Raw genomic sequence first — 12,730 nt, 5'->3', positions numbered from 1 at the left:
GAAAAAATTGCTGAAAGGTGTTTTCTATTGCTTTCTAAATAACATCCCACCAATAGAACCCACATTACTAGTACAGACCAACCGTTATAGTTTCTATTAAAACTAATACAACGTCTATGATAACCATCAAACCATTTCGAATTTCTGTGACGTTTATTTTAGGGTGATTTTAGGGTGTTGTTAGGGTTAGGACATCAGAGTTCTACAGGGTTCTAGATTGTGCTACGTAATATTACCACTAGAGGGCTCCACAGACCGATTTAGCCTTATTCCCTACACAACACCCGCCTCATGACCGCATGGTAATGTAAACAAGTTGCCGGCTAGTCGATCTGTGGTGACGCAATAGTGTGTTTTACAAAAAATCCATCCCCCCGTTGTTGTGAAGGTACATTAATCATGTCAGGATACATGGCTGGCTTACACTGTACCGAACGAATGAAAACCAAACGCATTATTTCCACACGTGTTAGACACATGTTGAGGGTGGTGTTGACTTTTATTATTGTTGTTGTTAAATTCAAAATTATTAAAACAACATTGTTAATTGCATGGTCGTTCGAGCATTTGTATCATATGCGGTATAATTCATAAATTATATTAAAATTAGCAATGAAATCAATTACATTTACAGTGAACACACACAATCTAAAAATACACTTGTTTCTGATCAGTATGTAATGCGTTGAGCTCCATTTGCGAAATAGTTACGAATGCATGACATCACCGTATGAAAAGGAAATGCACTGCATTTACAAACTATTTTCTTCAACGTTGTCTCATCGGCATGAATAATCAATAAACACTTTAGTCGCGACCAATAGGTCAGTCAAAAGCAATCTACGTAAACCATCACCGGGCGAAGGCATCAAGAATCATGTACAAATCCGCCTAATCTGACCCCTCAGCAACATGCTCTTTGTTGTCTAGGTAAGCATGGGCGAGGGGCGTGGTGATTTTTACAACTCGAGAGAGGGCGGAGACTCCCTCCCAGTGCGATCGCTGATTGGATTATAATTTAACCCGGTGATTGAGAAGGGATTTTCTGGCAAATAGGAAACGCCCCCACCCCGTGCCGGGAAAGTAACTTCAAATAACATATGTGAGACTCAGCAGCACAGCAGACGTTTGTCGTTCACTCGAACAGGTACAGAGCGATAAAGAGCTCCTGGACTTCTTACGATTTATGACGGCTTTATCGGACAAAACGATTATATTTTAAAGGTTTTGGCTATTTATTTACATTACCAAAGAGTCTCGCTATTAATCAATGTTGTAGTTGCGTACATCTATTTCGAGTGCGTATGCCAGCTGAGCCGAACAGGTGGCGCGTGAGAGCGCGTAAAGTTCCGCTAAGCTTTTAGAATTAGGGACAGGGATTCAGATGTCCCATTCTCACCAAGCTTTCAGTTTAGCACGCAGGAGAGATCCGTGGTCGTAACCGGTCATATTAGATTCAGAGGACAACAGGTTCAACTCAACTGGCGCAGGGATGCCCGATGCTGGAACAGACATGGGGATGGACAACGGGAGGATTTTCGGGGTGAAAGCCCCGAGCACAGAAAACAACCGCAACACATCTCTAAGCAGCGGACCTCCCCAGGACATCCTCAGAAACTTTTATCACACGAAGAAAGTTGGGAATTATCTCATCGGAAGGAAGCTGGGAGAGGGGTCTTTCGCCAAAGTGCGCGAGGGGCTTCACGCGATCACGGGCGAGAAGGTGAGATGATACGCATGTGTGAAACATTGTTACAGCAGTGACATCTAGATACAAATGTCTGTTTAAAAAGCTACGTTTATTTATATTATTTCAATATTAGAGGACAAATGGCACGGCATTGTATATCTACATAATTATGGCAAAGTCCATTCAAGATTGTGGGATCGATTGCATGTTATTTACTATGTAATGTAATATAACAGGTTAAAACAAGAACATATGTATTACCAATGTTGATATTAAGTTAAAAGCTGAATTCTGTGAAGATAAATACAGAAACACCCCCAGGAGTCTGCTGTCATTTTTGTGACTGCTGAGAGAAGAATGTGAGAAACAACATCCGCGATGATAAAGTTGAGTCGTGGTGTTTCTCACTGGTATCACCTTCCTCTTTAAATCACACACAGATTGAATTAGACAATAGAAACAACGCCTGTTTACATTCAGGTGTCTGTGTTAAACTCGGATTACTCCAGAGAAATTGCTTACAGAATTGACACATTTTCGTTTTTGTTGTTTCTACATGACGCCAGAATGCATACTTGCCATTTTCTCAAAATGAAAATTGATGTCATTTGATTTCATAGTGTGTTATAGTATTAATATTATCAGCACATTTATAAATAATGATGCTATTAATATCAAATTAATATTTAGTACAAAACTGTATTTTAATTACACAAAGCAAGAGTTGGAGTCTGTATGCTATATCTTAGTAGGGTTTGGTTTTCTGTATTACTGCTCACTATCTGCTTTTGTTCAGGATGATTTGCACATTTACAAAAACAAGCAGGTCGCTCTTTCAAGGAGTGACCCGAGGTACCTTCTCTGGACATTAGGGATTTATCAAGCCCCTGAGCCTCTTTTCACTGTTGCTGTGGAAAACGTTTTCTCGGGCGATGATGCAAACACTAGAAATCACAAAGAGAAGCGAGGCTGCCTCGTGCTGTTCGAGAGCCTCGCTCTCATTCTCTGACATCACCTAGAAAAACAGACAGGGTGGGGCGGGGCTCCTGGCTGGTGCGTGATAGCGCATGCTTCGCCCATGTATGTTGTGAGCATGCCTAACCCACTTTCACCCTCGCTGCCTTTGTCTGCCTGAGAGAAAAACAACACGTTAGTCTGAAGCTCTGGGGGTCCCCCATCCCCCCAGCCATCGACCACCAATCGCCCTTATTAACAATACTGGCAATACACGACAGTAATGTAGGATTAGCATTTTAGGATTCACCCCGGAGGGGGATTCTGCCCCCTTTTTTCCTCTTTAAACATGCGCCTCTGTTGGAGCAATTGATCCAATTATCTTCTCAATTGACCATGTATGACCGACCGGTTTGCTCTTTTGTGGCTGATGTTTTGTGATGGCATGGCCGGTCACCCCTCACATTTTTCCCGGGTCACCCTGTGAGGAGAGGGTCACTTTGATCAAGGGCAGAACAAACATTCCCAGACTATTGTTACAGGGACTTTAAAACCAAACAAAGAAATTTGGTTTGATAAGGAACAAAGCATCTCTCCCCCACCCCTACCCACCTTCATTCAATGAAATTAATATCAAATTAAATGCAATTTATAAATGAGCTACAAAAGCTAAATTACTGGTTATCTGTAAACGTTTAGAGGACAAAGCTATGTTGACCGACTGTTTATACAGCATTAGTGGTTTACAACATCTTGGTGACAAATGGGTGGCATTAACAAGCCTTTTGGAGATTCTTCTCTTAACTGCAAGTGCTACATCACTCATTTGTTTGTTCCCTTCCTCCACAAGATCTCAGGGTCGAACATCCCATCCTGGGGACGTGAGGTGACAGGCAAATGTGAAATTAGAGTCTCGGCTGGCTAAGTGTGGACCCACGTCACCTGCTCGGCACTAAATTTTACTCATACAAGGTCCGGCACAAGGAGACCATTAAACATTCCCCTCGCGTTTTATGTCTTGACTTTGTTCCCGAGTCCCTCCATTCCTTTAAATCTGTCATTCTCTGCCCTCTCTTAAGTGGCGGTGGAAGTAATGGACACTGTCATTGTCTGTCCTCTCATAGGTGGCGGTGAAAGTAATTGACAAGAGGAAGGCCAAAAAGGACTCCTACGTCACGAAGAACTTGCGGCGTGAAGGTCAGATCCAGCAAATGATCCGTCATCCGAACATCACCCAGCTTCTGGATATCCTGGAGACGGAGAACAGCTACTACCTCGTGATGGAGCTCTGCCCTGGCGGAAACCTCATGAACCACATCTACGAGAAGAAAAGACTGGACGAGAGGGATGCGCAGAAATACGTACGCCAGCTGGTCATGGCGGTAGAGCACCTGCATAGGGCGGGAGTAGTTCACAGGTGAGTAACGGAAACATACACACACCGTGGCGTGTGGATTCTGCAGCATACTGTTTGAGGTCATCGACTGGAAGATATAAGATACAAACAACATTTCATACGTAGTGAACTTAGATACTCTGTGCAGACACTATGTGATCATAGAAGATTGTACTGTATATTGCATAGCAGGGCTGTTAATCACGATTAATCGCATCCGTAATAAAAGTTTGTGTTTACATAATAAATGTCTGTGTACTGTGCATGTTTATTTTGTTATAAATACATACTGTAAACACATTAATATATTTCAAACAAAAGATAAAAATAAATAAATGTTTATATATGATTTAAATTATATAAATATATACATGCAAATCTTTCCTAAATATATACATGTACGTGTACGTGTTTATAAATATTAAATTAATATGCACAGTACACAGACATAATATGTAAACACAAACCTATTATAGATGCAATTAATCGCAATTAATCATTGAACAGCCCTAACCGTAAACAACCAGTAAAATCTTCCCACATTACACAAGCAAATAATCTGTGTTTATGAACGGAGATGTGCTTCTGTAGATTACACCAATAATAAATGAGGATTGTTTAACGCGAATATTTTTTCTCTATATATTTCAAACAGAGACTTGAAAATTGAAAATCTTCTGCTGGATGAACAAGACAACATAAAGCTTATCGGTAAGCGCCATCACTGTTTTATATGGTATGCATGCTCCTCACACGCATATTCAAAAGAAGTCACATCGAGTCCTAAAGACCTAAAGTGAAGTACAGTGATAGCATGTGTAGAGCAATCCGTATCTCATTAAAACTCAATGACCTCTCACCTCTTTGTGAGACGGCTGGCTATCGCATGGCCTCTATTTAGCAGCTGTGTGTAACAGACATGGTTAGTGTTGGACAACCATAAATCCTTTTGAACCCCTCACAGCGGGAGGGCGCTTAGAGTCAATACCTCTATTAACCAAAACACACAACCGTTATCTTCGCTGACTCTCACACGACCCTCTCTGTTACCCTTCTGTAGATTTTGGCCTCAGTAACTGCGCTGGAATTCTAGGATACTCTGATCCCTTCAGCACTCAGTGTGGCAGCCCGGCGTACGCCGCCCCTGAACTTCTCTCAAGGAAGAAATACGGACCCAAAGTGGATGTCTGGTCAATGTGAGTTGCCATTTTTCTAAAACAGATTCAAATAAAACATTTGAAAATTGTTATTTACAATTTTTTTTATGCATGTAGAGGAGTCAACATGTACGCTATGCTGACCGGTACACTTCCATTTACGGTGGAGCCCTTTAACCTCAAAACCTTGCATCAGAGAATGGTGGACAAAGATATGAACCCTCTACCTCCATCTATCTCTTCAGGTATTAACAAAAGCACATCGCGTTGAGATAAGCGAGACGGTTTAACTGAATCTGAAAAACATATAAATAAACGATAAACGTTCTTAAAGTTCACCCAAAAATGAAGATTCTGTCCTCATATACTCACCCTCATGTCATTTCAAACCTGTTTGACTTTGTTTCTTCCGCAGAACAAAAAAGAAGATATTTTGAACGTTGTTAACTGGCACCATTGCATTGGTTTGTGTCCATACAATAGAAGTGAATAGGTGCCCACGCCCCACGCTATTCGGTTACCAACTTTCTTCAAAATATATTCATTTGTGTTTTTTAGAAGAAAGAAGGTCATGCAGGTTTAAAATGACAAGTAAATGAGGACAGAATTTTCATTTTTGCGTGAACTTAAGGCAACATCATTGTTCAGGTTACATTCATAAAAAGTTCTTTCAAGAGAAATCTTTGGCCCTATTTTGACCCTACGTTCGGCAAACACAAAAAATCAGCTAATACATTTTATTTGAGAGGTGACTGATATGCATCATGCCCAATTTACACATCCACTTTCATATAAACTTACATAACTTGGAATCTATAGATGCTTCAACGTGTTGCACAATGGCACTTCCGGCAACCTGGGTTCATGTTCAGACCGTTTCCCTCTCTCTCGAGTTCCTTTAGTTTCTATCCAATAAACCTTGAATGCAAAAAACATCTTATTTAACTTGTTTTCATGTTTTAGATTTAATCTGAAATCTTTAGTTCATGAACTGGCTATATTTGAGATCTCTAATAGGTCGTCGTGATCACAAGAGTCTCATCCAAACATAAGCCTCTGTCTTCCTGTAATTTTGTTCTAATGGGCAGCGTGATCCACTTGTTTAGCGTGAATGCAGTCCTTGTGAGACTCAGTTTTCTGAGACAGAAAGATGTATGAAACTTTTAAAGTGAGGTTTCCAACGGAACAAACAATAAGGCTGAAAGGTGCATACTCAAAATTCTCAGCGTAATAAATGTCGCCTCTTAATCACTGTTTTAGTGCACGCAAGCCGTTTTTAACCACAGCAAAAACCGGTTCTAGAAATGACAGGATCTGCATTCTGCTGATTTCAAAACCATTTTTCCACTGTAATAAGTTTAGCAATCACTGATCTATTGAGACACAAATGAGATTCCAGTTAAAATCTCTCATGGAGAAAATAATAAGGCCTTCTCTGTAACTAATAATAATCTGAATAATAAGTTGTTTTCCATTACGTGGCCATTGTCAGTAATGAGTGATTCACATCCAGTTAAATCTGAGTCAGGATATCTCGCTATAAGATGATACTGTTGAAATGAGATTAGCCCTGTCATATAACAAGTATTTAGCATCTCAAGGACGCAGAGCTGCGCCTTCATCCGTTGATTTGAGCAAAATGAAGGGCAGGGGGTCAATTGGACTGTACTGTAATACTTACTGTAGACCTTTTTACAAGACGCTGGTCCAGAAGCACTTCCTGTTTTAGTTTTTATTAAGTGTCACATAGATAATTAAGTCTTAAAGATGTTTGTTTAATATGTCGATTTAATTCTAAATGTTCTTTTGATTGAATTTTATTAGTGTTAAAAAACTGGACCAAAACGCTGTGTCATGTGACCATGCCATCTTCTGTTTTGTTTTCTAAACTTGAGGCATCAAATTTCCAGCGACAAGGCACAATGTTAAATAAACGCAAAGTACTAATGGCTTCCTGTCTTTGTTCACAGCCGCCGTCAACCTGTTGAAGAGACTTCTAGAGCCAGACCCTGAAAAGAGACCCAACATCCATCAAGTGATGGCCGACTCCTGGCTGCAGCTGGGCAATCCTCACACTGGAGTTCCTTACCTAAATAGGTCAGCCAGCTCATTTTCATGGAGATCAAATTCAAATTTTTAATTTTGCTTGACCATTTATGACTTTTAAATTGCGCTTGGTATTAAATTAGTGTTTTTTAACCTCTCAGGATTCACATTGAAGAGATCAATCATACGGTTCTGTTGCACATGACCGAGCGAATGGGCTACAAGCACAGCGAGGTGCTCAGTGCGGTTCTCACCAACAAAGCTTGTCACACGCTGACCGTTTACTTCCTCCTTAATAACAAGATGAAGAGGCTATCAAAGGAGTACAGGGTAAGTTTGGTCACAAACACATGCTGTGTTCTGTTAGGGTGTAAAATTATGTTCGGTTTCACTGTATAACTTACCGTCACTTTAAATCCATTCCAGGAGAAACAATACAACATTGAGAAAGAGAAAAAGAGCGAGCTTTTTCAGACCCAGTGGAGAAAGCCCATCGAGAAGATCACGATTCCACCCAAGCAGACACCTGTTTATCTCGCCGCGAGCAAAGGCCCAACCAAAGCGAAGAAGCACAAAACAGGTGAGTTACAGCAACGAATGATCAATGCGTCCTTAAGTAACATGATCAAAACATGAAAGACCTGAAATAAAAGAACAAATAGGACAAAACACAGCAATAATAAAACAATTTTTGTTCTTGATGTGTTAAAGATCACTTGGACACATTCCAACATTTGCATTTAAAAGTTGAAAGAAATGGAAAAGCCTTTGGGCTGTTCAGAATCAGAAGGACCTTTATTACCAAGTATGTTTACACACACGCGGAATTTGACTTTGCGACAGGAGCTTCTAGTGCTGGAGAAGTATACACATGGTGCAAACATAGATGAAATATAACACTAAGATAGAAAAAAAAGAAAATTAAATAATAATAATAATGCACTTGATACAAAAGTGAAAAATATAGACAAAAAAACAACATATAATTGCTTAAATGAATGTACAGATGTGTTATTTACAGGTTTATCATATGGTTGCTTACAATGTACAATTTCCAGATGCTATGTACAAATGTGTAATGTGATGGAAAGTGTGTTCAGGTTGTTGTCACTTGAACATCAAGTTCAAGTGTAAATATTTAAGATGACTTCATTGGCGACGTGCAACAAGTGACCTAGAAATGTCACTCGTTCCACTCACCTGTAATATTCTCTTGCATTAGAGATTAAAGAGTCTTAGACTTACAAACTTTTCAAATTCATGACATATCGAACAGGGTTGGTTGGAATTTCTTTAAAAGGCTAAAAGGATCTGGTGCATGTCTGTAATTAAACTTTTAAATAGAAGTTCCTAGGAAAAGATGTTGTGATTTGGGCGTATTATATTTTAAATTAACCTATCGAATTCCTCTCGCTTACATTCAGGTCTTCTAAAAGCTGTGACTGGGGGTTTTAAGGATGTTTACTCAGGACGTAGGGGTTGCATCACCTCTTCCTCACTAGAGTACTTGGAGATCCACCCCCTGTACCCAAACACCGCACAACCAACGCATCCTCAGCCCGAGACCCAGCCACCCCAGAAAGACGGCTCCAAAGACACCCCAAAAGCTGTCAACACCCCCGCTCGTCCTCCATCCTCCCTCGGTGCTCATTCTTGGACATCTGCGAGCAAAGAACCAAGCAAAGAATCTCCTCCATCCCCGTGGTACAAGCTGACCAACGGTGCCCTCTCTCCACCTCGCCATGTATCCGCCTTTCAGCCCGATAGTTCATACTTAAAGAAGGCCACCATCCCCAGCCCACCCGTTCTTATAGTCAAACCCCAGCCCAAGAAAAGTCCTTCCACTACGGACTGGTCCAGCTCCACAGATTCCAGCGGGAGTCCACCCAGCAGCGGGGCCAGCGACGAGCCTGACAGCCCTCAGCACCGTAGCAAGTTTCCTTCGATGGGTATCGGGCAGATTTTAAAGAAAAAAGTGCAACCCTTCAGCTTCCAGTTGCCCCCGTTTAAGCCCGAACCGGCGGTGGAAGTGGAATCTCCAACTCCGTATCACATGCAAACTCTGCTGTGCACTTCAGGAGCTCTCAAGACTCTTTGCTGATGACAAATCTGCGTAATCTCAGAAAGACGTACATAAATATCGTATGAAGTAACATATTAGCTCACCAACAATGCTATCGGTTCGTGTAGTCGGGCTGTTGGCGTGACAGAGCACACGTTACAGCTGAACCCTACAGCGAGTTCTTTGGAATGCGTCCCAAGTATGCACACTTGAGTGAAAGGTTCCAGAAAACAAATTTTGGCTCCAAGCACTCTGTACAAATGTGTCTTAAAGTAACACGGCCGCAGGCTAGTAGACGCCTGAAAATCAAGTTCACAAGCTACGCACAAGTTAATGAAACAAAGCTCTCACTGCCCACGATAGCCACACTTATGTGTAGTAACGTGAAGTTGTGTTTAGAATCTCTGGGTTTGTGGACGGTAATTGAACTAAGACTGTTAAGAGCAGTTGGAGGGTTTTCTAGAACGCGCTTATTTCAGCAAATAATTTTAATCCTTACTTTAATCAACCTCAAATTGTAAAACACTCAGGTCAACAAACTGAACTAAAGAAACGTTACATCCTTACTTGGAACCTGTGGTGTCTATAATTCTTCGAAAGATGCCGTTCTTCGTTTTCTTCCCCTATAGGGGATTGCTGGATTTTTATATAGCCTTAAACATCTTGCATTAGGCCTTTAGGCTACATTGGGAGATTTCCAGTATTATTCTAACTCTGTGTTAGTGTATGTGATTCATTTTACAGGCGAGGCATCATTCTGAGTGAAATACTAGTTTGTGCAATAGCGTGTATACTGTATACTGTATTTGAACGCTGAGCTGGATGTCTTTACTTTACATAGAACGAAAGAGATTTTAAAACAGTCTGAAAATAATGTGTCTTTCATTCCATGTTAAATAGTGAATCGTGTTGTCATTTCACATTGTACTAGATTTACAAAGCAGTCTGACCTCTTTCCAAGTCTTCACGCGCACAGAAGACTGAACTGTAAAAAATGAACTTTTGTCTGGTTTTACTACACTTTTGCATGCACCAGAACTTTTTTTAAAATGTGATGTCCATTTTTGGTGACACGTCTTTGTACTTTTGTTACGGTGAAGATCAATTTGAAGGTCTTTTGTAAGGTTTTATATTCATTTGCTTTCACTGAACTAAAGGAGATTTTTACGCTGTAAAAAACAGATTCAAAATATCTATATTTAAAGATTATTATTTGTGTTCTGGATTTTCTATTTTAACGCAGCATGTATTACTTTTTGACACATTCAAATAAATGCACAAATACAAAGTTACCATTGTGTTTTCTTTTCTCATATGTAAATTGTCTAAGGATTAAATCAAGATAATTTAGTTGGTAACATAAGCTGTCGTAGATTCTAAACTTTTAACAGTCATTTATGGAGAAACAGGTGACTTGGTGTAACTGTACACTCTTCCCACGAGAAACCAGCAATAACCATTAAATGAGTGACAGCTGAAAGACCTGCATCTGATAATCCAGTCAGCTGCACCCTCACTTGCACAAACACACACCCTCCTGTGCCCCCATACATGAGACAAATGCAAGGGGGTGACCCTAAAACACATACTCTGAAGCCCAGATAAATCTGTGCGCCTAAGCTGCTAAAAGCTGTGGGACAAAAGAGGCTGTAAAGTATATTAAAACATAACGCTTAGTTTACACAGAATGACAGCCCTCGAAAATCCTTTAGCATTCAAGAGGCAAAAACAAGCTAAAAGCGCCATGACTTATCAAAGCACAGAATGCAATGTAATACACAACAACATGAAATGAGGAAATATCGGCTTATTCTTTCTGTGGAAGACTGAAAAACTGTATATGAACACTTCCGTGTAAAAGCACTGTGGTGCTGCCATGGTACCGTAATTGTAAATGGTAATACCAAGGTATTTCAACAGTACTCCAAGATATTTCCAAAGAATAGCAAGGTACAAAATAAACATTATAGACTAAGCACACAGCACAAAGTGAATGAGCAGTCAGAACACAACATGAAGTGGTCACTATTCTCTGCAGCTGTCTAAGTAAACACAAATGTGAACCTACTTGTCATACCCGTCAAAGCAAAGGAAACAAACAAAGAAAAACAAGTTACCATTGAAATCAACACGCATACCTACAAGGGTGTCCAAATTTACCAAGGCTGTCACATATTCAAATCTGTTTTGTTACATGGCTGACAGCATCATCATTATTAAAGTCAAATAAAGGCCCTCTTGATCTCTCAATCTGTTCAGGCTTAGACCCTGATTGAGACTAATCCTGTTTTTAAAGGGGTAAATATTTGTCTTTGTGTCTGGAAAAGACAAAAACAGACAAATTAATCTAGCTTTCTTACAGTGGGGGTAAATACTATGAATAGAAACAACAAAAACCTGATCAGGCAATAATAACAATAAACTGTTGCATACTGTATGTTAAACTGGCGTCATTGATTCTATTGTGTGACGTCAGTTGTTATTATTATGATTTTACTTGAACTGCAACAAAAAAACACATACAGCGAATACAAGGAAGTCAGTCAGTTCTCAAATTTGCACCGGAATGCCAGCACGTTATGATTGAAGGGTTTGACAAATGGGGTGGACAACCGACGAGGATTTGCATATAAGCAAGAATTGAGCGACTGGCAGATCATGTTTTTCGTTTAGCACTGCTATTAGAGGGTTTGACTACAGTTATTGTTTAGATTCACCGCGAGTTTGGTCCACTGGGGAATTTGCAAGGAGGTAACCTTCATTAAATCACACTGTCTGTGTTATTGATTTGCGCCCGCACAGTCCTTCAGGACAAAGCGCTTGTGCACGCGCGCGGACATTGAGATGGAGGTGCACGGGGTGAGAGCGATCATACAGAAAGTGCAGAGAATCAGCACTTCAGTGCACGCGAAATGCACTCCAAGATTGCAGCCTGCGTCCATTAATCATGTTGACAGCGTCTGGCGGAGCAGGTGAAATAATGGGGCTATAGGAAGACAAATAAATTCATTACTATTTCAATAAAAAAGAAAACATCTGCTTATGAAAATTAAACATGGTTTTATTATAATAAAAGTGTAGTAGGCCTAACCATGTTTTAGCGTAATTTATTGGTTGCCATGGCTTTAAACCAGAAAAATACGCTTTTCGTACATTTCAAAAAGAGGTAAGTTGGCGCGTTCAGAGTGATGCATCCGCTTCTCAAGAACAACATCATGTGCCCCTTGTCCCTATTTCAATGCTACTTGGTTTACAGAGCGAATGAATGACTTCAAAGACAGAATGAAAAGGAACTCTCAACGGACCGCCGGTGGTTAGGGGAGGAGACTCCGCCCACTGAAGCCAAACGTCATTAGCTTGGCAGGCCGACGCGCGAGCTGGCTGGCTGGCCGGCAATTAAGGAAACGGCGGATGCGATGGCAACA

General features: G+C 40.5%; 1 protein-coding gene across 1 annotated transcript; it reads left to right on the top strand.

Moving 5' to 3' along the window:
• Nucleotides 1-1,139: 1,139 nt before the first annotated feature.
• Nucleotides 1,140-10,588, top strand: hunk (hormonally up-regulated Neu-associated kinase). The gene is made up of 9 exons (XM_057321159.1): nucleotides 1,140-1,723; nucleotides 3,769-4,061; nucleotides 4,696-4,751; nucleotides 5,101-5,236; nucleotides 5,315-5,442; nucleotides 7,168-7,294; nucleotides 7,405-7,573; nucleotides 7,670-7,823; nucleotides 8,668-10,588. Exons 1-9 carry the CDS (start codon nucleotides 1,493-1,495, stop codon nucleotides 9,342-9,344), a joined length of 1,971 nt encoding a protein of 656 aa, XP_057177142.1. The 5' UTR covers nucleotides 1,140-1,492; the 3' UTR covers nucleotides 9,345-10,588.
• The last annotated feature ends 2,142 nt before the right edge of the window (nucleotides 10,589-12,730 follow it).

The sequence above is a fragment of the Triplophysa rosa genome, linkage group LG22 (genome assembly GCF_024868665.1).
Source record: "Triplophysa rosa linkage group LG22, Trosa_1v2, whole genome shotgun sequence".
NCBI lineage: Eukaryota > Metazoa > Chordata > Actinopteri > Cypriniformes > Nemacheilidae > Triplophysa > Triplophysa rosa.
The sequence above is the reverse complement of the archived record's forward strand: the minus strand, read 5'-3'. Positions and strand labels throughout refer to the sequence as shown.